Here is a 23,691-nt window from a genome sequence, read left to right as displayed (position 1 = left end):
CGAGTACTCGGGCCAGCAGGGGAAGAACACCGGAAGGGACTTATCAGGACGATTTGGAAAAAGGAAAGGAAGAGGAGGAGCAAGGAACCATGGCCTCTTTGGTAGCTCTTTGTAGTGGGCTAGGGAGGAAAAGGTTGACGCACTTCGTAACGGCTGCTGTCTGCATTAGAGATTCCAGGATCCAAGCAGGTAAAGTCTCCGTATCCTAGGCGCCTTTGTAGCGTTGCAGCCGTTGGCTTAACCCTAATTAGGTCGATGGAGTCGTCACTGTTAGCTAAAGGACGCCAGGGTCTAGGCAATTACATTTCTTTAGGGTAAGTGGGAATCTGTAATGGCCTGTGACTAGTATTTTAAAAATGACGGGGGCATGAGATGTCGTCCGGTACACTTAAAAAAAAAAGTATGAAGAGACTGATGGAGTGATTCTCAAAAAGAGGCAAGGACTTGCCTAAGATCTTCGGATATACTTGGTAAGGAAGGAGCGTTCTTCAGTCATCCAGTCGTCCCAGATCAGGGCGAAATTGTGACATGGACCCTGGAATATCATTTCTGCACTTTAATCTACTTTGTGCCTCTCTGTCAATACCTACTCTCTGTAGGGAGTCTTTTTTCATTTTTCTTTTGGTTTGACAATGCCTTTCAGTTTGCGTTAAAGTCTGTCTCTATCCATGGAGAGAAGGTAAAATAAATTTCAGGAAGAGCAGGTGAAAAGTTGTATGGGTGGGGATATATATGGCCTTTCCCCAAAGCTACAGAAAGTACATTTATCCTGTTACTCTGCCTCAAATCTAAAGGTTTTTAACCTTTATTTAACCTTCTTAGTACAATAAGTATAAAAACTTTCTTTTATAGTGTCCTTTTTTAATTGAAGTATAGTTGATTTACAATGTTGGTTTAGTTTCAGGTGTACAGCAGAGTGATTCAGGTATATATATACCTTTTTTTTTAGATTCTTTTTCATTATAGGTTATTATAAGATATCAAATATAGTTCCCTATGCTATACAGTAGGACCATATTGTTTATTTTATATATAGGAGTGTGTATATGTTAATCCCAAACTCCTAATTTATCCCAAGCCCCCCACTATATCGTGTCCCTTAATTCATCTTGCCTCCATAGAAACAAAATCTTTCTTTAGCTGCTCAGCTAACAAAAAATTGGTTTGTTGCTGCTTCTGTTTAATTGCAGTTCTCTGGAGAAGTTGTTCACAGTATAAACAGGTAACCAGCAATGAGGACCTGGTAAGAACTTTTTTTTTCTTCCTTTTAATAAGGCATTTGGAAATATGACCAAATTCTTATGTCTTAGCTATCTGAATAGAGTTCAGCTGAGGGACGAAACCAATTAAGATGATAATCATTAGTCTGAGTTTGAAAATTGTAATTTGTTGATGAGTAGTCACTTAAGAGAGCTTTGAAATAAGAGAACTCCTAGATTCCTAGCCAGAGCGTGGCTTCTGTAACACCACATTTTTCTTTCTGGATATGTGCTTTGGGAATTAAAAAAGGTAGTTTTGGTGGAAGCATTATTTGAAGAAAATCCAACAAAGGAATTGTACAGTATACCTGTACCTTGGCACTTTTCCCATTTCAAATTTAATTCTATCTTTGTCCTATTCATCACTTTGGGCAGAGGGCGGGGTAGCCTTAGTAAGTGAGGGATCAAAATTAAAATTTTATACCAGGACATTAAATGCAGTTTCTTCTAAACCATAGATGTATTTTTATGGATTTCAAGTATTAGTACTTGGGCAGTACAGGTTTTCTTGCTACATGCAAAGATAACTTGTCACTAATCAGACCATACAAAGCACTTAGCACAGTGTAGAGAAGGAACAGTCACACATTACATGTGAGCTGAATGTAAACTGGATTAAGAAAATTTGAGAAGTTGGAGGAAAAAAACTCCTCTAGCACTCTGAGCATCCATCTTGATTATCTAATTCACATCATAGCCAAGAGAGAAAAGGAAATTACTAGAGTCCCACTGAGACTCTAATGAAAGCTACAGGTTCTCTCAGAAAAAGGCACACTGTTCCATTTATTTGAAATTTTCCATACTACAAAAGTCAAGGGGTTTGAGGATTTCAAAGGCAATTCAAGGGGGCTGGACTTCAAGGGGGTTCAAGGACTTCAAAGCCATTTCTAGATTAAGAATCTCTAGACTGGAGACACCTATACTGATTATAGGAGGGAGGCCTGTGACAGAAGCCTGAGAGGCAGTAGCAAACACAGAAAAACCAAAAAGGCTGACACAAACTTATAAAATGGTCTGGAGCCATAAAATTGTAGTCAAAGAACCTGACAGTATTACAGTAAGCCATGGGGGTGTTGTCTTTTTATAATATAAAAATAGTAATAAAACATCTAGAGAAATATGGGGATGGATTTAGGGATTGTACTATTTTAAGAATTGTATATATCTGCTGTGCTGTAAGTTTTTCTTAGTTTAAATCTAAGGTAAGGATTTTTAGTCACCTACAATCTGGGCAAAGCATTCGAGGAAAGAATCACTTATCAAAGATTTTAATGTTTTTTCCTCCCATAAACCTATTTTTTCCCAGAGATTGTCTTTTATCTCAGAATTCTTCTCCATGACTTAATCCCTCCTTAGCCAAACTAAAACAAAATACGTGTACAAAATATGTATGAGTACAGTGAACCCTTTAAAATGGTGAATCTTTTTCAGGAATACTCAATTTTTGTTTTACAAGCCAAGCTGTTGTTACCCTTTTTCACAGTAGGAGAGGTACAGCTCATCCCTTGGAGAGATTCAAATGTAGTAACCTAAGATTTAAGTGTCTTTGATTCAAAATTACCACAAACTATATTATCAGATTTTTTTTCCCTTTATTCTAGCCTGTTCCAATGGAAAATCCTTACAAGGAGCCTCTGAAAAAATGTATCTTGTGTGGAAAACGTGTAGATTATAAGAATGTACAGGTGAGATCTGGTTTTACTTCACTATGATACTTGATTTTGGGATTTTGCTTCTTTATTAAAAATAGAAAAGGAAGTCAGGTTTTATAACAGGCTTTGTGTAGTAGTGACTTTTAGCAACTTTGTAATTTCAGATCGGGTTATACTTCTACGTAAAAAGGTATCTGTTTTATTCAAATAAGAGCTCCTTGGCTCTCCCTCATTTCCTGTTAGTGCAGTTCAGCATCTCTCTCTTCTCTCTGCCCCAAATGTCTTAACAATAGCTCACTATGGCAGTGATCCTCAGATGGAACTGAGAAGTTTGGAAAAAGCTCCTCTGGTGAAGTTGATCTGTGTATCTCACCACCAATATCACTGTTTCGAATATAATTTTATGTGTTGTCCAGTATTCAGCAAATTAAAAGTGGCAAATTTAGGGGAGAGAATGGTGCCAGTTACGTATACTGACAGTGGTATAAAGTGATAGCTGCCTTAGTGGGAGAAAACCCAAGAAATTTAAAAATGCAACATACTAGGATTATGCATAGTGCCCAGAACAGTGCCTGGTACCTAGAAAGTGCTTAAGAATTTAAATTAATAAAACACAAATAACAGCAAATGGCCTGATGTACCTGTACCTCTTGAAGACCTCACTGCAGTCTGATATTATGTGACAGCCTGTCATGACAGGAAATGTGTTGTACCTTGTTATAAGCAGCAGTGTTCTAGAAAAGCTGCCTGTGGGAAAGTCAAGAAAACAGTGTTAGCACTGAAAGAATATGCGCATTAACCTGCTGGATAGACTTTTTTGACACACTGGATAAGAAGTGTTAACTTTAGTAATTATTTTAAAAATGACCTACTAATAGAATGAACACAATTCATTGTTTCTATTCATATTTTTGAAGTTTGTCTGAAATTTATTAATAAACCTTTACATAACTTGAAGGTGGCATAAGGTATTTTGAAACTTACACAATCAAGATTGAATAACAAGTATATTAATATAATTTTTTTTCCTTTCCAAATAAAACTGAAAACAGCTTTTATCCCAGTTTATTTCTCCATTTACTGGATGCATTTATGGAAGGCACATAACAGGTATTTTGTTTTCTATTATAGCAACTTAAAAGTAGATAAGAATTATATAAATCTGCTTCTGTAGTGCTGTAAATTACTATTAGGCCACATACTATGAGTACTTTGAAAAAGCCTCTAAGGCCAAAAGGGTTATTATTTTGCGTGTCCTCTTATACTCAGTTAACTATAGGCTGACAACATGTAGAAAACTTGGGCTTAAAAAAACTGCTTGCTGTTTCAGAGTACCCTATAATCATCTCTAGACTATTACTTAAGCCAGGAGTCTACTGCATAGAGGCCAAATCAGATCTGCCACTTGTTTCTGTAAATAGCTTACCTTCCATAGTGTCTAAGCTACAACTGCAGAACTGAGTGACAGTGACAGAGACCGTATGGCCCACAAACCTGGCTTTCCAGTTCTTCCTTGACTTAGTTGTTATGCATTTTGAATACTGGCATTTTTTATGAATAAGAAATCATATTCTTTTATAGGTCTTTGTGGGAAGAAACAAAAAGAAATCACAAAAGCAATTAAAAGAGCTCAAATAATGGGTAAGAGCATCTGAAAACATGAATTATGCCAACCAGAATTTTGCTCATTATCTTTTGTGAAGAACTTTCATTATCTTCCCCCCACCCCCGGCATTTTCATATTGTTTTACCTAAATATTCAGTAACAGATTCATTTTTGTCATAGTAAAGAACTTTCATTATCTCTTTACAGGGTTTATGCCAGTTACATACAAGGATCCTGCATATCTCAAAGACCCTAAAATTTGTAACATCAGATACATGGAGTAAATTACATAAAGTTACCATCAATAAACTTATTTTACAATAAATGTGTGGTAGTAATACTGACTCAAACTATAAGTTTTAATAACCTTTGAGTAGAAAACTAATAGGCTAAATCTTAAGTATTAACTTTTTAATTCTTAATAATTTGAAATTTTATGAGGAAAAAGTGTTTCAAGAGAGAAGCTTCCTCTCCATGAGAATGTTCATTAAGTGAATCAGATTATTTAAAATGTTACTACTCATTACAGTTTGCATACATATGAATAAAAAAATCGGTACCGTGGGATTTTCACTTATATCTAGTCCTCAAATAGCTCATACAACTACCACTGATACTGAGATGTTAAACATGAAAGGGATGACTTGTACTGGAATTTTACTTTGGGCTCAGATTCTGCCTTGTAAATAGGACTGTGGGGATGGGAGTGTAGGAGAGTGAAATGTTTATATAATGTACAAATCCCACATGACAGGATGTGAACTTAAAATTGCTAAGGAAGATTTTCTAACGAGCAAGTAAGTACGCTGGCTAAGACTTGTCTTTCCTCTGGAGATGTTACATGGAGATGCACAGTGGTGCTGTCACAGGACCTAACATTCATTCCTGGACTAGTGTGTCCTGAAGCTGCTAGTTTCCTATAAATAAGCCAGTCCATAGGCAATCTGCTACATCATCTTCTTATCCAGTGATGCAAACTAACTGCCAAAAGGTGGAGAGTAATGGAGAAAAAGTGTCCTACAAGGATTCTTTTCCTCCTTTTCATTGAATACCCTAAAAGTTGGGATATCAATTATTTTTAAATTAGAGCTCAGACTGAACCCTATTTCCTCTCCTGCCGTGTGCTTCTTACGTAACCAGTGAAACAATCTCAATAGAAACTCATTATTTGCACAAATTGTCCCTGGTATTATGTGGGCTTCAGAAGCACCCCATGGTAACCAATGCATGTTGACATATAGATAAAAGAGTTTTTGATACTAGCTATGAATATGCTTTACTACTTAGGCAGTAACTGATGGCAGAGCCGTGGTCAACATGTGGGTTCAGCATTGCACCCACTGAGTACCACATGAAGCCTGCATGTGATGTGTCTGCTTCATGGGAAATTCTGTTATGGAAAAGACAAAGACAAAAAACACAGTCAAAGCTCTTTTTATCAACCTCCACTTAACCAACTCACTGGATTAAACTGGGGCCTTACATCCTCCTTAAAAATTACACTCAAGCCCATGACTTTCCTAACCTACTGAATTCTACATTGCCAAGAGTCAGCTATTTTGTTCCCAGACCTATGTTAGCTGCATTTTTGTAGCGATAAGCATGAGCATTAGAAAGTTACTGTTGCAATGAAAACTAAGTAAGTGAGAAGATTTGATAAAGATAACTAGATTAAAAAAAAAGCTGTCAAATTAGGTATGGTTAGGACAATTAAGATTGGGAATGAGAAATGAAAAAAGAACTAGTAGCATTTTATCCTTAGGTTGCTTTGCAAGTTTTCTTTAAAGAAACTAAAACTGGGAATTGTAAAGGTTAAGTAATGGGTGTGATTTTCATAGGAACTCCAATGCATTCTTAGAAAAGTCCCTGGCCCTACAGTAAAAGTTTGAGAAATCAATGTATACTTTGGCTGTATGTTAAAATGAAACCTCTGATAGATGCCATATGTATGTGTACATATCATTTGAGTCCCACTTAACTGGCCTTTTCACCTAATTGACCAACTGCAGATCCCAAACACACTGCATTACTAGGCTTATTCTGAATTCAAATTCTGGATTCACTCAATTTAAAGTACTTTATAAAATAAATGCACCAGAACTTATCTATGTGTTACTGCAAAGAGCTGAACATAGTGCAAACAATAGAAATGTCTGGCATTACCCTTCAGCTGATCAAAAATCTCCAACTTGGTTTAAAAGAATCAAAAGGTAGGAGACTGTGAGTATTCACCAGAACCCTTCATTTTCTCAATCTCTTCATCTGTTTCCGGGCTGCTCACTGCGGATGCTTTTTCTTGGTTACTGCTGTCAGTGTCTGCTTTCCATGGTTTGTTCTGTATCTCTAACAGCCGTAACTTCTTGAATTGCCATCTGTCATCTGTATCTAAAACTTTACGCTTAGTCATTTGCAGTGCGCTGCCAGCTGGACTAGCTTCAGGAATGTCAGTGTATTCCACCATTAGGGTCAGGTTGTCTACCTCACTGAGATGATGGGTGGTATTACAACTGCTTTTAGAAATATGCCTGTCTTTCAAGGAGATAACACATGAATGAAGAAAGTCACAATCTGGAAAAAAGGTCCGTAAAGCTTGACAAAGAAAAATGTTCTCCTGAGGGTCTTTCTGGACATTCTCTCCTAAACAAACAAACAAAAACAGTATTGTACTACAAAGCTTTTATAGTTATCTATTAGTAAAGTAAAAAAGACCTTAAAGAATTATATCAAATTATCTAAATTAAGATATATTTAATCCCAAATTTATGTGCCACAACATCCTAAGAAAAAATTAAAGTTGTATTGTTTAATATCAAGATAGTGTAACTAAAGTAGTACCATGTTCTTCGTTCAGTGCAATTTAAGAGTATTAAAGTTATTTTTAACCCTAAAGTAGACACATTCATCAGTACAGCCAGCTCATTCATAATTCCAATCAGAGAATTTTTCTTTAAAGCACAGAGTAGTGATGTGTGAAGTTTTACTTACGTGTTGCTTGAATCTGTGCTTGTTTTCTTTTTTTAATTTCTCCTTTTAATCTGTTTACATCCTTTAGTAGTTTCTCTACTGCTCTCTCACTGTGTTCTACTTTTTCACATATACTCTGCAAAATAAAATAATTTAAGGACTTAGATAAAGTTCCAAGTTGTGTACTACAGCCTAGGTTCACAAATAATACAAAGTCCCTTATGGTATAAAATATCAAATATTTTGCTTTATAAAAATTTTATTTTGCTATTTTCTGGAGGAACTCAACAAGCATTTGTATGGTACTTTATAGGTTATAAATGCTTTCCAAATGTATTAACTTCTCATTTATACAAAGATTTATCATTCAAGTTATTTCCTAGATAATACCCAGAAATTAAAAAATAAAAATACTTACCTTTCTTTGAAACAAAAAATACTGTACTATTTTGAGATGCATAGTTACTGCAAACATTTAACATTAACAAACTGACAATACATAAAAAAGAAAAGTGACTTTCACTATTACAAAAGGAAACTACTGAAAAGTAAAAATACTTAACCTTTCTTTGAAACAAAAAATACTGTACTATTTTGAGATGCATAGTTACTGCAAACATTTAACATTAACAAACTGACAATACATAAAAAAGAAAAGTGACTTTCACTATTACAAAAGGAAACTACTGAAAAGTAAAAATACTTAACCTTTCTTTGAAACAAAAAATACTGTACTATTTTGAGATGCATAGTTACTGCAAACATTTAACATTAACAAACTGACAATACATAAAAAAGAAAAGTGACTCACTATTACAAAAGGAAACTACTGAAGATTCTAAAAGAAACTACTTTTGAAAAGCAGAATGGCGTTAAGTGTCATCAGTTTTTAAGTACTAATAGCTCTGACTCAGTGATGTCATCTTGGGAATACAGCTTAAATAAGTAACAAAAATTTGTATAAAATGATGTTTCTTAGAATAGTATCAAATCAAAAGTGACTATTTCTGATTAGTGTTGATAGGTTGTTAGAGCCAGTTTTAGTGAATACTTTTTGGCATGTCTGCTCAGCCTGTTTCTCACGGACTTGTTCACCTGCCATAAGAGTTCATCGGCAACCCCTACACCAGCCTTCACCCCAGCTGACCCAAGCAGATATATCACATAGCCGACTGACAAATCCTAATCTGTTGAATAGATCTAAATGCAGGAGCTGCAGGGTGGCTGTTCCCTGGTCAGCCAGTGGATGAACAAACAGCAAGATGTGTAGATACTGTAAGGAAACCAACATGAAGATACAAAGGGAGAGAAAGTTCTGACGGCATTCAAGCTCCAGGTTCCAGTTCCTTCGTGGAGCTCGGTGGCGTTCTGCCTCCAGTTCCTCTCACATACCTCTATATTCCCTAATTTAGCCCAAGCTGGTACCTTTAACCTAAGAGTTCTAATACACTGCTCTAAGAAATGTACTGCTATTTAAAACAACTAAAATACAGCAACATGAAAAACTGTTTTATGATACATCAAATAAAAATCATGACACAAATTTCAATGTCCTTATCACTGCCAACAGTGTAAAAGCACATACACATCAGGGAAAACTGGAAAATATGGCAAAGTGAAAACACTTCAGTTACAATGGTAGGATTTGGGATGTTTCTCTAGTTTCTAAAACTCCTGTACTATCATTCTCATTAGAAAATACTGTACAACATTATCAATGTGTAGAATGTATTAATCCCATTTCTCTTGGTGTGCTATATTGATGAGTATAGTGGCCAAGGAACATACTACTCAGACCTCCATTTGGAGGAGGCAGAGTTGACTGACAGCTCCAGCTGCCATCCTTTTGGGTCCACTACTGTGTCTGTGCTTAGGTCGTGCTTCCCCTAGGCTGCTCTCAGCCCATGACTGCGCACAGTGCGGGTATTAGTACAAGTCCATTCCTGTAGGACACCTTTGCTCAAAGACTCCATCAGCCTGGATGAAATTTTTCTGACCTTGCGGTCTAAAGCTCTTCCTACCCAGTCGTCCTCCCTTCCCTGTCTCCTTTCTCAGGTGTCAGACTTGCACTGCAAGTCTCCCTGCTGCTCCTGATCCTTTCCCTTTATTCTCTGCAGACTTAATAAACTTCTTGCATGTCTAATCCTATCTTGATGTCTACTTCTCAAAGGACCTTCTCAACAGACACGAGACAGAACTTAGTACGGTGGTATACTGTTATGTTCCCAAATATTTGCTTCCCTTTTTGTCCTGTAAAAGGGTTACATATCCTTGCCTATTGCCATGACATCTTCTGGCCAACGAAATGTGACGAAGTGACATGCCAGCTCTGAGCAGAAGTTCTAAGAGCTGTTGTGAATTTTCACCAGCTTTCCTGCTCTTTTCCCTCTGTCATAAGAAGAGCATGTCCCACATAAGGGCTGGATCCTAGAATGAAGATGACATTTAGAACAGGAGCAGACCTGCAGCAACGATATAATGTGAATGAGACTAAACTTTTGCTTTTGTAGGCCACTGAGATGGAGGTCTTTGTTACTGAAGCTAAACTAATACAAAAATCTATGTCTAATCAACTGTCAGTTTATCCCTAAAAAGTTTTAATGATCAATTTAATATGAACTCTGTAAGTGGTCTTTAAATGTTTGTTAACTTACCTTTAATTCCTCTTGTAAAGAAGCATACATTTCATTTATCTTATGTACCTCTTTTAAAGATCCATCTTCTTTAAAAAATTCAGAGCTGTAAAAAAATTACCATTTTCTCAGGCAAACATACAGAACTTATTTTAATGATACAACGAAAAATTTATTTGTAGTTGAGCAATAATAGAAGATTCTTTTCACTGGCTTTGTAGGAATAATTTTGTCAACCTACTTGTATACAGCAAAACCAACCAGAAAACGTAATCTATCTTCAACTTTAGCAAACTTTTTAGCCTCCTAAGCACTATTCCCAGGACTCAAAAAAGAGGTTAAGTGAAAACAGATAAAGACCGAAGGGCAGGGAGGGGAGCAGTGTTCTTTCTTGGCAATGAGACCCATCAATTTATTTTACTGAATTTAAGTCATCATTGATTGAAAGAGACAACATTATTTTATAGACCATGAAGAAAAAAGAAAATGCTAAGGTGTGTTTTGTAAAAATCCCAGTTTGAGATAAATGTAAAACTGCATCTTAGAATCAGTGCAATGTGGTAGTTAATTTCTGTTAAGACATATGAAGCCCTGTGGGAACACAAAAATAAATAAAATCTAGTTCATTATTCTCGAAGTTTGCACTCTAGTAGGTATCCTGTATTACCAGCGTTGTTACTTCTGACATTAATTATTCCCTTATTGCCCACAGAAAAGCTATAGCTCAGCAGCCCACAGTGTGAGTGAGTGTGGGTGAAAGCCTCATTTTTTGTCTTTATTTAATATCCAGTCTAATTTCTTGCCTTTAATCTGAACTGCTGCCTTAGAAAAGTGTTATTCTGAGGCTAGCTCCTCATTCTTAGAATGAACACGTTAGACTATGCAGGCATACAGCTACACCCGTCTCTTTGGTGTCTCATCAATGGACAGGTGCTAGAAGGAAATGCAGAGAAAGTAAAAACAGTCTGCTTTACTTGAGGAATGTGGTCATGAGTCCGTTTTCCTTTCATTTTTATTCCCTTATGTAATAAAAAAGGTATCTTCAAAAAATGAACAGGAGGTAAGTTTGGTTGGGGAATCTCACCTGTGTGTTTTTACTGCTCGACTAAAACCAGTGGACATACAGGAACCAGACACAGTTTTATAACCCAGTTGTTCAGACATGCCCAGATTGGCCACCACTAAAGGTATCCTATGAAAAAGTCTGAAGAAATAAACTGTTAAGAAGTAAATTTAAAATAAAGTGAAAGATTAGCATCTACTTATTACTATAGACTACCTTTTCCCTACAAGATTAAAAAAAACCAAAAAAACCCATTCCTTACTACTTATTCAAGACATAATCGACTGACTTGAGGCAAATGGCTTTCAAAAGTAGTGAAATGTGCACAGTGTAAGATAGCTGTGTGAAGACGTACTTTAATGGCTATTTTAACTGATTAGCACATGGAAAAATAAGGCAGTATTGTTGAGATTCATCCCTTCTTCCATGAATGGTAAAATTACTCTTCACTGCTACTTTTAACTTCATTCTCATACCTCATGAAATGTTGCTAAATAACCTGTGCATTATAGAACCTAGCAGCTCGTCTTAATGGACCATCAAGAACGACCCTGCTTCCTGGCAGAGGGAACAGAAAAGCTGCTCAAGTACGTAGGGTCCAGTCCTACATTATACTCCTTAGCAACCAGTATCTAAAACATACATATTTTTTCCATCTTATGGTAAATAATAGCAAATCCCGAGTGCCAGAAACACAAGTCATCACTCCCTATTGGGCTTCTAGCTTCCTTATCTGACCTTCATTTTCCCATATATAAAGAATTGATGGTAAGGCAGACTGAAAGGGGTTATTGTGATCTAATGTAATAATATAGGAAAATAGTTGATAAGCTGCAAAAAGTACAATAAAAGTATTGACTGTGTTTTTCTGTTAGCTGGAGACAGCCAGTGACTGGCCCCATTTACCCTTTCTGAGGTTTATATAAGGCATGCTCCAGCCGATGAGTAGAGCAGCTTTCTGTTATTATACTCGGTGTTAATAACAGAAAAACAAGTTCCCGGCTTGAAAGATGCTGCTGTAAGTTTTTGTGAAGCAGTCTCTCTCTAAATGTCATGATCTGGTCTGAATGACGTCGGAATTTGTACCAACCAACTACATCCTGAAAGAAAATACAAAAAAAAATCAGGCGTATGCCTTAAGGGTTACAAATTATTACGTGTCTTACTGTCATGATTAAGCAATCAGAAAACTGACAACCTTAAAAATGGCTTTCTTAATATTTAGCAAGATTTGGGGCCTATATAAACAAAGCATACACTTAAGAATGTATTTTACCTCTTGAAAAGTGTACAAACTAATGTGTGGTTAAACTATTTTCCATTTTATTTTTATAAAACATATTTTCCAACTTTATTCAATATAGATTAGAGGGAAAAAAATTCTTAACTTCCTCTAGTTTCTTTCATGGCATTTGCTATCTTAAAATCTTAATCTAAGATAAACAACAAGTTCATACTGTATAGCACAGGGAACAACATTCAGTATCTTGTAGTAACTTACGGTGAAAAAGAATATGAAAAAGAACATATGTATGTTCCTATATGACTGAAGCAGTGTGCTGTACACCAGAAACTGGCACAACATTGTAAACTGATTATAGTTCAATAAAATAAATACATATATAAAATAAAATAAACTCATCAAAAAATCTTAATCTTTAATCAAAATTTAAATGAAGAAAATGTCAATGAAACAAGTTAACTTCCTCTATGGATACTGGTCTGCTACGTAAGTAAACGGAACCCAGTATCTTTTAACTGAAATTTACATGGGAGTGTCACCACCTACCCCACAGAGCTGGTTTCAAGGCTGAGTAAGATCATATGAAGGGGTTTTGTAAACTATAACATGCCAAACAAATGTGCTGTTAGTATTACTAAACCTTTTTTTTTAAACTGGAAAAATAAATCTCATTTCCTGAAAACTCAGTAGTAATTGTAACAAAGAGAAAAACCACCACTTTGTTTAAAGATATCTGACAGTTTCAGCAACTTTTCATATTTGCATATTTAAACTGAGGAAATTAAAGGTACTTCTCTTCTAAAACTAAAACAGTTTTACAGGCACATGTTTATTTTCATTTATTTTGTGTGCATGTGTTTTTTATTTTTTAATAGCTGGTTTACAATGTTGTGTTCATTTCAGGTGTACAGCAAAGTGATTCAGTTATACAAATATATTCCATTTCAGATTATTTTCCATTATAGGTTATTATAAAATACTGAATATAGTTCCCTGTGCTCTATAGTAGGCCCTTGTTATTTATCTATTTTACATATAGTAGTGTGTCTGTTAATCCCAAAATCCTAATTTATCCCTCCCCCTATCTTCCCCCTTTGGTAACCATAAATTTGTTTTCTATGTCTGTGAGTCTGCTTCTGTTTTATAAATAAGTTAATTTGTCTCATTCTTTAGTTTCTACATGTAAGTGATATCATATGACATTGTCTTTCTGTGACTTCACTTAGTGTGATAATCTCTAGGTTCATAACTTGTTTCTGCAAATGGCAATATTTCATTCTTTTTTAAGGCTGAGTAATATTCCATTGTATATTACAGGTACATTTTTAAATGCCCAAATATAATCGGGGGAAAAACCCAAGCAATTTCAACAAAGGATGTTTTTTGAAAGAAACTTCTTTTACTGAATCTAATTTTATTCTCAACTGGGAGATCAAAAAGTTTTACGAGGACAAAAGGACCCAGAGAAAACTTTGTATCTGGAAAATGATCATTCAACAAGTTTTAACTGAACACTAAGTATGCTGTGGAGGATTCAAATTAGGTGCTGTATAGGACGTCATCCCTGCACTGTAAGAAATAGTAACTGTAGCTATGCAAAATACCAGCAGTCGATGAAGTCCTACAGCAAGTGGTCCTGGGAAGGGGTAGGGTGGGAATGGAGAAGAGGAGATCGATGTAACCATAACAGTCAAGGGAAGGATGAGAACAAGAGGAAGACTTTTCATGACTAGCTTTGCTTTCCGAGCAACCCTTCTGAAATTCCAGAAAGAACAAACCTTTCCTCACCTGCTTTACATATGACATTGTGCAAATAAATGCTGCTTACAAGTTCTGTCAAAGTATTACACATTTTTAGAAGCTGAAAATAATACATATAATACTAAAAAAGAAAAAAGGTAAATCAGGGAATACCTTTTTGACACCTGATAATATTTTCTTCAGTGCTTGCTCATTTACTTCACCAGAAGAATTGTAAAAGCTGTAAAAGCCAAAATTAAAGGCATTGTAAATAAGCTAAAAATATGAACGGTTTTATTAGCACTTTCAAGTTTAGTAACTCCTAAAGTAACTACCTAACCAAAATCCACATACCTACTTGCCTGTGAGGTGAAGTTCTAAAATAAACAGGAGAGAAAGTTCTCAAATTAACAGACTTAAAGTGGTAGAAATATGAGGTCCACAAGCAATGAAAGAGGAAAAGGAGTAGAGAAACTTCAAGGGGTAAGTTTGGACATCACATTTTTTAAAACCTAAAACAAAACAAACTATCCATTAAATACAGATACTTGTGAGTTCACATAGCTAGTTAACAATTTACTTAACAAAACTTTTTTTTTTTTACAATAATGATACATACAAAAGAATGGGTAATATGAGTAATGAAGGACAGTAACAAAAAGACAATTTATTCATTGCTAATTCCAAAAGCTATACTTAAATTAAGAGAAGTGATTTGGGAGTTGGTTGTTTTTGTTTGGGGGTAAGGAGGGGGATAGGTTATTGGTTTAGTTATAGTGATCTTTGTTCTGTAGCTGGATGTAGGGAGATGGGAAAGATGTAGGGAGAAAGGGAAAATAGTTTTAAAAGATTCTAAAGCATTTACTTCCAGCTTTCTTTTCCCTCCAGGAATTGCAAATAGTATTTTCCTCCTTTTAACATTCATCAGGATCAACACTGTTCTTTTCTATGATGAAATATGTTAGGCAGAATCCATGACAAATAACATTCACTGTAATAGGCTTTTACTGGTAATTCTAATCTGTACACTGAAAAAATTCAGTTACATAAAACTGAAAAAATATATCCTAACAGGTAATATATTAACTTACAAAACAGACAAAATAAAATGTTCCACCTACCATAGGGAGAGGTAACTCAGCTCATCGAACAGATCCCTCCATTTTATCTATTTATTCCAACACGAAAAATCTAAAAAGAGGTTATTCCTATATTTCTCTAGGACGGTCCACTTCTGAGATTCTCAAACTGGGGCATAAGGCAATAAATACATCAGGGTATATAAGAAACAATAGAGGGGGAGGATATAGCTCAAGCGAGAGGGCATGCTTAGCATGCAAGAGGTCCTGGGTTCAATCCCTAGCACCTCCTCTAAAAATAAATAAACCTAATTACTTCCCCCATTCCCACCAAAATAAAATAATTAGATAATACAATGATAAACAAAGGAACAATAGGACAACAGTGTACATCTTCTGTGCAAGCACTGATTTTATGTGAAGTTTCTGGGAAGGGGGGCATTTTTATGTAGAAATAGATACACTGTGTGGTGCAGCAGAATTCATGTTGAACTGCATACTTTTTTTTTTGAAGTGACTTCAGTGGGCTGTTTTCCAGGTCCTTCCCCCAGATTTCTGAGGTAAAGGAATCAGTGTATTTCAGTGGAAAACTTTGAGAAACAATGTATTACAGCAGGGTTGACAAACTTTTTCTGTAAAGGGCCAGATAGTAAATATTTTAGGCTTTGCTGAACATAGTCTCTGTTACATATTCCTCCATTGTTCTTTTTTCAAATTATATTAAAAATATATTAACTATTCATAAATAAAGGGCATATAAAAACAGGCCATGGGGCTAGACTCTGCCACCCTCTGTATTAGAACATAAAACTGGGATTAAAGCTTATCCAGCTCAGGCTCGAACAAGTATGGTATCAGAAGACTGTTTTTAATATGGTCACTTGTATGATTTAAAACAAGGAAGAAACAGCCTGGTATGCTGCTGGATTAGAACTCAAAGAACCCCGATTCTTCCAGGTCTGCCCTACTGCTCTCCAGTTCTTCCCCCAAACCCCAGGTTTGTAAAACTAAAAGGTCGAGGCATGGGCGTCTCATCACTGGATCAGATGGCTTCCTCAGCTCTAAGACTCTGTTAAGCTGGTCTTATTATTTAAAGTAGTTGCCAGAAGATACTGAATCACTCTTTTTTTCACTCTCCCTCCTAATCTTTGTAGGCCCAGAGTCCCTTAAGGAAGTCCTTTTTATGGGTCTCCACCAAGAATCCCTCATTCAACAAACACAAATTTTTTTTATACTCATTGATGTTAGGTGACACAGGAGCTGTGCCCCCTTCTGCTACAGCAGGTTAAGGCCACACCAAGCCTTTATTTCTGTCCTCCCTACCACTCATGCTTCTCACCTTAACCACATGCTCCACTGCAACTCTGACACAGCCTCAGAGACGAGTACATATGGTGTGACTGTGAGACAGCGATGCTGACTTTTCATGTACGATTTATATGCATCATAAAGCTATCCCACATAAAGCTATTGCACCGTGTTGTTTATGGTTACACTTGTTTGCTTTATGAAAGTTCATTTATTTGTGCACTTTTCTGTGCATATTCCTCAATAAAAAGTTTTTAACAATATCACAGCCTATCAGGGCTAAGAGTACTACCACTACTATCTGTACGACTAAGAGTGCAAGTTCTCACCCTAGAAAAGCAATAGGAAGCAGGTTAGATAAAGAAACTAACCAGGTAATAAACAAAAGATAACATTAAAAAATATAAGTGAGAAAACAGATGATAAAATAAACTGGAATAAAAGGGTAGAAAAAAGGGCTGCTGTTGATGTATGAGAACACGTCACTGAGTTTATAATATGCAATGAGGCGACTGGGTGTGTGAAGGAAAAGCAATCCTCAAGGTAAACTGGTACCTGGGAGAGGCAGTGGAGACCAGCTAAAGCAAGCATATAAATACAGAGAAAGAACTATTAGACAGGGTTGAAACGAACAAGTGCATTTTCAGGTATTTCTAACAAGTCTTAATTTTAATCCATACCACCATGTATAACTGGTAGCTAAGATACTCTGTTAGTTTTAAAAATTCACTTGCAGAGAATAATTTTGACAAAAGATCATTTATTTGCTCTTACTACTCACCTAAAAAGCTGATAGCATGGAATGTATTTCTGAATATCTAGAAAAAAAGAATTTTTAGTTATGATTACATTAATCATCATTTGAATAGCATATATTGAGCACTTCATGCCAGAAAGTACTTTACCATTATCTCATTTAACAACAAACCTATGAGACAGATGTTACTATTCCTTCCGTTTTAAAGGTGAGGTAACAGGCAGGGAGATTAAGTGGCTCACCCAAGCCAATGGTGGAGCCAAAATCCAAACCCAGAGCCTCACCCGTGCCTAAAATGCCATATTCCTTCTAAACAGGTTTAATAAAGCCACACAAAAGATAAATTCACAGCTGCTGTATTTTCATTGAGTTCTGAAATGGTTATGCTAATTTTACCAAACTGATAAAAACAGCTGCTAAAGAGATTATCCTTTTGTTATCCCAAGTAGTTGTTTCATAAAGGATTTGTCAATGTTAACTGCAGACTGAAAAAAAAATTCAACATCTTTTAAGAGCTGAGTTTTAGTCTGTCAATAGAAATACTACATATATCTAAATACACGTAAATTCAGGTAGCTGCAGATGCTGTGAAAACACTAAACTCTATCACATGAGACATCATTACAAATCATGTAAGGAGTATCAAGAGGAATACAGTGTGTCCTCTACCATTTCAGCTCTCTCAAGATTCCACAGGGAACAGTGAAAGGAGACACTCACACCTGATCACACAGACACTCATCAGGACAACACAAGGTCTTCTAGGCATCCCACTTTCACGTGTCCCTTGTGTCAGGAATCAAATTTTATCAGACAGCATTTACTGGATCACTGTAACTGGAATCACCTATTTCAAACAGTTCCTGTGACGTGTCCTATTGTGGGTCTCTTCCTTGGGGAGATCCAAGCCAGACTACTCAAAATCTTGTTGGCCATATAAATCAAAGACATCAGTTTGATTATGTAGAGTTTGTGAATCTCTGTATAGACGAGGAAACCCAATGTCAAACTGCTGCTGAAGATCTCTTCAAGTAAACATCTGAAGGCTGTAGACATCTCTGCATCTCTGTACCTGCAAAGTCCATCTTTAAGGAGAGAACTATATGAAGTCACTGTTTCAATAGCTTGATATGTATATCAAGTTATTAATTATTAAGAGTAATTTAGTCCATTAAAAAAACAGGAAAAGTGATCATCCTCTTTAGACATTCTTCTTCCAGCAAATATATGTTGCCCTGAGATAAATCCCTGTCTGAAAAAACACTGAACAGAAAGTCTAACTAATAACTGGCCAAATGCATTCTGTGTAGATAAGACAAAGTATAAAAATGATGAAAATCTCATTAACTAGAGCAAAGCAGTAATTTGTGGATCTTGAATTTTATCTTTTAGTCATGTTTTAAAGTAACTGAACTTTTCAAAATAATTTAGGCAAATAAAGTTCCTACAGGACTTGCCCAATACCTTAAAGCTTAGCACTGTCCCAGCACAGTGGAGTTGCTCAATAAGTAGATACTTAATTAAACTCTTAAAATACGTTAGATACTTTGGGCGGCATGCCAATTACAATTAGGGGAAAAAAATTCCCGAAGGGCTTGCTTTTAAAGCTCCTGTGTGAGCAGAAAGAAAAACAACACTAACAAAATAAAATTACAAACAGTATAAACATGTGTAACACATGGCGAAAGGCCATCTCCTTAAGTTATGATATGGTATTACAAATCAGCAAGAAAAAGCAAAATAGCCCAGTAGAAACATAATAAAAGCATGAACAGGCCTGTCCTTTTCAAATAAAAAGGACTCCCCAGAAGTCAAACACATTAACAAGCTCATTTGCAATTAAGAAGTGCAAATTAGCAGGGGATTAGGGATTAAAAGGTACAAACTACTATACATAAGATAAACTATAAAGATGTGTCATACAGCACAGGGAGCATAGCCAGTATTTTATAACTTGAAATTGAGTATTACTGACAAAAGTACTGAATCACTATGGTGTATACTTGAAGCTAACATAACACTGTAAGTCAATTATACTTCAAAAAAGAAATGCAAATTAAAATGTTTTTCATTTACCAAATTAGCAAAGATTACGAGTTGATAATACCTAGTGGCGGTAAGAGTATGGCGACCCAAGCACTTTCACGTTTTGTGGAGGAATCTAAGACGGCATGACTTTTCCAGAAGGCAACAGTCTACCTCTAGAAATCTGACTTTCAGATATACTCACAGGCACAAAGATGTACACACTATAAAATGTTTGTTGTTACATCGTTTTGTATTAACCAAAAAAACACAGGAAGTCACTCATAGCTGGTTAAGTTCGTTATGGTACATCCACACAATAGGACTAAGAAGTCATCTGAAAGAACTGCAAACCATATGCATTCATACATTTCTGCACTAATGATTTCTTGGAGTTATTTACCCATGTATATGGTATGATCCCATTTGTAAAAATAAAAATATACATACAATTAATTATACTTGTGTGTTATGTATTGCTAATGAGTAAAAAAAACTTATAAAACCAACAGCCGTTGCCACAGAGGCGACTGTAATGAGAACGAGCTTAAATTTACTTTACATATTTACTTCATACATACATTCATTTATACGCACAAGTATACAAATTTGTATATACATTTATGTTACATATGTAGTTTCATTTTTAACCTTTTAAAGTGGTAAACAAAAGATGACATATAGCATGAGTATAAACTGACAGAATCTTTCTGGAAAGCTAATTTGCTAATACAGATCAAGAACTTTAAAAATGCTCATAGCCTCTGACATTGTAATACCATTCCCAGGAATCTACCTATAATAGATGTAGAAAAGTATCTGTGTACGAGGATGTTCCCTGTAGTATAATCTACAATAAGGAAAACTTGGAAATAATTTTTATTATAATTTATTTATTTAAAGGACTGCAGAAATCACATAGAGCCAGAAGAGGAAGGCCATAGAGAATACAGTGTAGTTATAAAAAATAATATTTAAAGGATTATTTAACATGAGAAAATGGTCATGACATGAGGATGTCATGTTGGCAAATTTTTTATAAAGTATACCACCAATTTTGTTTAAAAAAATATGCTTAGGAAAAAAGTGCATATATTAGATAATAAGAAAAGTTCCTATGTATTTTAAAGCTCCCTTTCTCATCTTTTTCTGAATAAACAGCTGCCAGGAGCTGCAGCTGCTTCACCGTCTACTCCTCAAACCCTCTGTAGTCTGGCCTTTTCCCCTTATACCCCAGAAATTACCTACGGTTTTCAATTATTTAATCACTGAGTTTTTTCAGTTCTCATCTTCCAACTTTTCTGCAGCATTTTACGTTTCTGTCCAACCTGTTTTATCTTTTTTTTTTTTGTCTTGCTTATTGGTTCCTTCTTCTGTTGGACTGTCTTCCTGCCACTTAAATGTACACACGAGCTGTTACATCCTTGTTTCCCCACAGTAATCTTAATCTGCTTCCTATGGCCGAAACTATTCCTTCCCTTTAGACTAGGGCATAGCCTTAATTTTAACTGAGAAATGAGTGCAATATATTCTTCTAAAACTTGCTTTTAGAAATTCTATTTCTTAACGGCTTAAAAAGTAATTTATGCTGATCCTTTTCAGCATAGACTTATCAAAATAGGAGACAAAGAAATAAGTGACTCACCAATTGTATAAATAACTTCAACATCATCCATCTGGGAATCAGTTATACTGTTCTTAGCTTCACCTTTCACTTCCCCAAGGAGAAAACCTTCCTACGAGGATAAAAATAAGAAACAGTATGTGGAATAGGCTGATGGAATTACCAGTCAGTGACTTAAAGAACCAGTATTCCCCAAATATTCTACAACGTGTACAAGTGTGTGCTACCGGGTGGTGGGCACACAAAAGAAAGACCAGGTGCACTCCAGTTTAGCTGGCAAACCTGACCAGTTAAACTAACATGAGTTGAAGAAACTGTAAATACCACTGCAATTTTGGCACTATCACGAAAGGCTTAAAGCCAGAAATGAGCAAAAGTTTGAGCACCGAAGAGCAGAGCACTTCTCCTCAGAAGATAAGCCTCCCATTTGTGAGTAAGGAAATCATAGGTAAATAAGAACAGTGCCAATAATGGACCATCTGGAATGACTGGCCAAGACTCTGGGTTAATGACAGGCACATGCTTCTGGGAGCCAGTGGAGGCTTCTGAGCTACCAAATGACACAGGGGTGGGTTTTTAGATTAAAAATTGTGCAAAATATTAAAGATCTGGAATTTAGTATCAGAGCCTGCTCTCTAAAAGGAAAGCTGTGAGCCCTGATTCTTTTTAAAACGCTGGCACCTTGCCACAACAGTGGTGATTTCCTCGAATTTCAGATAATTCAGTTATTTTACTTGGCACATTTAAAGATCCAATGTGCTTGACAATTTTTTAATCTTCTTTATAATTAGTTAAGAATGCTTTAAAAAAAAAAAACTCCAGTGAAACAAGAGCACAAAAGGAATGTTTCCATAAGGTGAGTCTTGACTGGAATCAAAAGGGAAAAATTCATAACTCTACACTCTTGTGTTCTAGAAAAAACTGGGACAAGAGACAAAGCAAGTGCAACTATCCAGAAAACCACCTTTTAAAGACTTCAGGAAAAAGATCTAAGAAACAAAGGCCCCTCTAACACTATGGTACTTTGCAAGCACTAATCCTTTAAGCTACAGAGGACTTACAGACCCATTCTGCTTATATTTACACTAAGACATTCCAAAATAATTTCCTTGCTCTTTGCTAGCTGTTAACCTACAAAGTTATTTAAAGGTGTATACATGAAAGATATCCGTTCCAATCTACTAGGACTGCGCCAAAAAAACTATATTGGAGAAGACAGATCTTTACTATAAAATAAAGGGCACAAAATTTTGCAGAAGTCACTAGCTTTTGTTCAGTACGATATTCTCTAAACAGTATTAGCAAGTTATTAAGCACTTACTCTTAAGACACTACTTCTCAGGCTCAAGGTTTTAGTGTTTTTTAATTTCATAAAAATGAACGTTTTAAAAAAACAAGCACTGTAGTTTAAAACTACTTCACTACTTAACTTCATACATAGGTTTTGAACCTAGCCCATAGTATGAAATAAGCATTTGCACATCTAATATTTGGGGATTTATGATGTTTAAATTATAACCGAAAGCATCCGACAAGGAGCTAGCTGAGCCTGCGATTACAATTTAATAAATCTGATACCAACGCAGAGAAAACTTAGATATCCGATACACCAAATTAATCTTCTCACCTACTAAGATTCCCCCCCCCCTATAGCCACTGGTTGCATCATCTATCATTCCCTTACAAGCCTACCATGCCAACAAGCGTGCATCGTAGCGGCTCTGCAGAAAAAAACAGCTGTCCGTGAAAACCCCGGTGGCTGGCGGCACAAAGTTAAGCGGCCACCTTCCCGCGGTAGCGGGAAATTGCTGGGTGAACGTCCTATCCTTTCACAAGCAAGTTTAACCAGAAAAGGGGGCACTGCTGACGGAGATGGCGTGTGGGACACCCGGATCGGGCCCCGCAATAAACACCGGGCGCGAGAGGGAGGGCTAACCCTGGGGAGGGCTCGGCGGCCGGGGGGCACCTCGGCACAGCCCCGACGGCAGCGGGCCGGCGTCGGGGGGCCCGCGAGCGGCAGCAGGGCCACGGCGGCCGGGAGGGCGCCAGCACGCCGGCCTCCTCCGAGGCGTCGCCGGATCCCGCCCCGCCCCGCCCCTCGGCTCACCGTGTCCGAGTCGGTGTTGAGGTGCTGAAAGGCAAGCGCGCCGAGCACAAAGCCAGACAGCACCGCCGACGTGCTCTCGCCCTCCATGCTTCCGCCGCCACAGCCCAGCTCGAGGAGGCGGGGCCTGCGCCGGCGCACTGGCGCGGCGCGCGCCACCGAAGAGGCAGGCGAGGCGGGCACGGGCGGGCTAGGAGGGCGCGAGCGCCCTCTGGTGGGGAGGGCTCGGCGAGGCGGCTCTGAGGGGCTCTCAAAGTCGCGCGCAGGCTGCCTCTGAGGACTTTAATGCCATAAATGCTGGGTACTGGGCACTTCTGCCGAGGGCCACGGAGAGGGCTTTTGGTGGCCAGCTGCTGCTAAGGGAGCCTGGCACTTAGGCAAAACTAAAAAAAAAAAAAAAAAAAGAACACTGCTGACAGAAGAGAAACATTGCTTAGTGACATAATATCACAATGGAAATGCCACGTTTGTGGTTTTCAAAGTGCAGGGTGCTGCCCTTTACCCATTGAAACATCTAGAATACTAATGCCTGCTTCAGAAAAAGTCTCTTCTGGAACTCTCTGGCGACGTTCCATCCCATGGAGTCGAGGGAGGAGAATGGGTTTATTTGAGTGTTTGCTTGCTTTTAGAAACT

The 23,691-nt window shown here is 36.9% G+C and overlaps 2 protein-coding genes across 3 annotated transcripts; one reads left to right on the top strand and one right to left on the bottom strand.

Moving 5' to 3' along the window:
• The first annotated feature begins 32 nt into the window (after nucleotides 1-32).
• Nucleotides 33-4,842, top strand: MRPS18C (mitochondrial ribosomal protein S18C). Of its 2 annotated transcripts, XM_006190460.3 has the most exons (6): nucleotides 33-189; nucleotides 1,191-1,243; nucleotides 2,861-2,944; nucleotides 3,964-4,021; nucleotides 4,493-4,552; nucleotides 4,725-4,842. In XM_006190460.3, exons 1-6 carry the CDS (start codon nucleotides 90-92, stop codon nucleotides 4,799-4,801), a joined length of 432 nt encoding a protein of 143 aa, XP_006190522.2. In that variant the 5' UTR covers nucleotides 33-89; the 3' UTR covers nucleotides 4,802-4,842. The 2 variants fall into 2 exon arrangements, with proteins under 2 accessions (XP_006190522.2, XP_014419601.2); XM_014564115.2 differs by lacking the exon at nucleotides 3,964-4,021 and having other exon boundaries at nucleotides 4,493-4,842.
• Nucleotides 3,808-23,178, bottom strand: ABRAXAS1 (abraxas 1, BRCA1 A complex subunit). The gene is made up of 9 exons (XM_032499053.1): nucleotides 23,061-23,178; nucleotides 20,975-21,065; nucleotides 17,329-17,365; nucleotides 14,335-14,401; nucleotides 12,084-12,277; nucleotides 11,199-11,318; nucleotides 10,136-10,220; nucleotides 7,503-7,617; nucleotides 3,808-7,154 (listed from the first exon to the last, which is right to left on the bottom strand). Exons 1-9 carry the CDS (start codon nucleotides 23,145-23,147, stop codon nucleotides 6,721-6,723), a joined length of 1,230 nt encoding a protein of 409 aa, XP_032354944.1. The 5' UTR covers nucleotides 23,148-23,178; the 3' UTR covers nucleotides 3,808-6,720.
• Between the last annotated feature and the right edge of the window lie 513 nt (nucleotides 23,179-23,691).

Source organism: Camelus ferus, chromosome 2 (genome assembly GCF_009834535.1).
Source record: "Camelus ferus isolate YT-003-E chromosome 2, BCGSAC_Cfer_1.0, whole genome shotgun sequence".
NCBI lineage: Eukaryota > Metazoa > Chordata > Mammalia > Artiodactyla > Camelidae > Camelus > Camelus ferus.
This window is presented reverse-complemented; position numbering and strand designations above follow the sequence as displayed.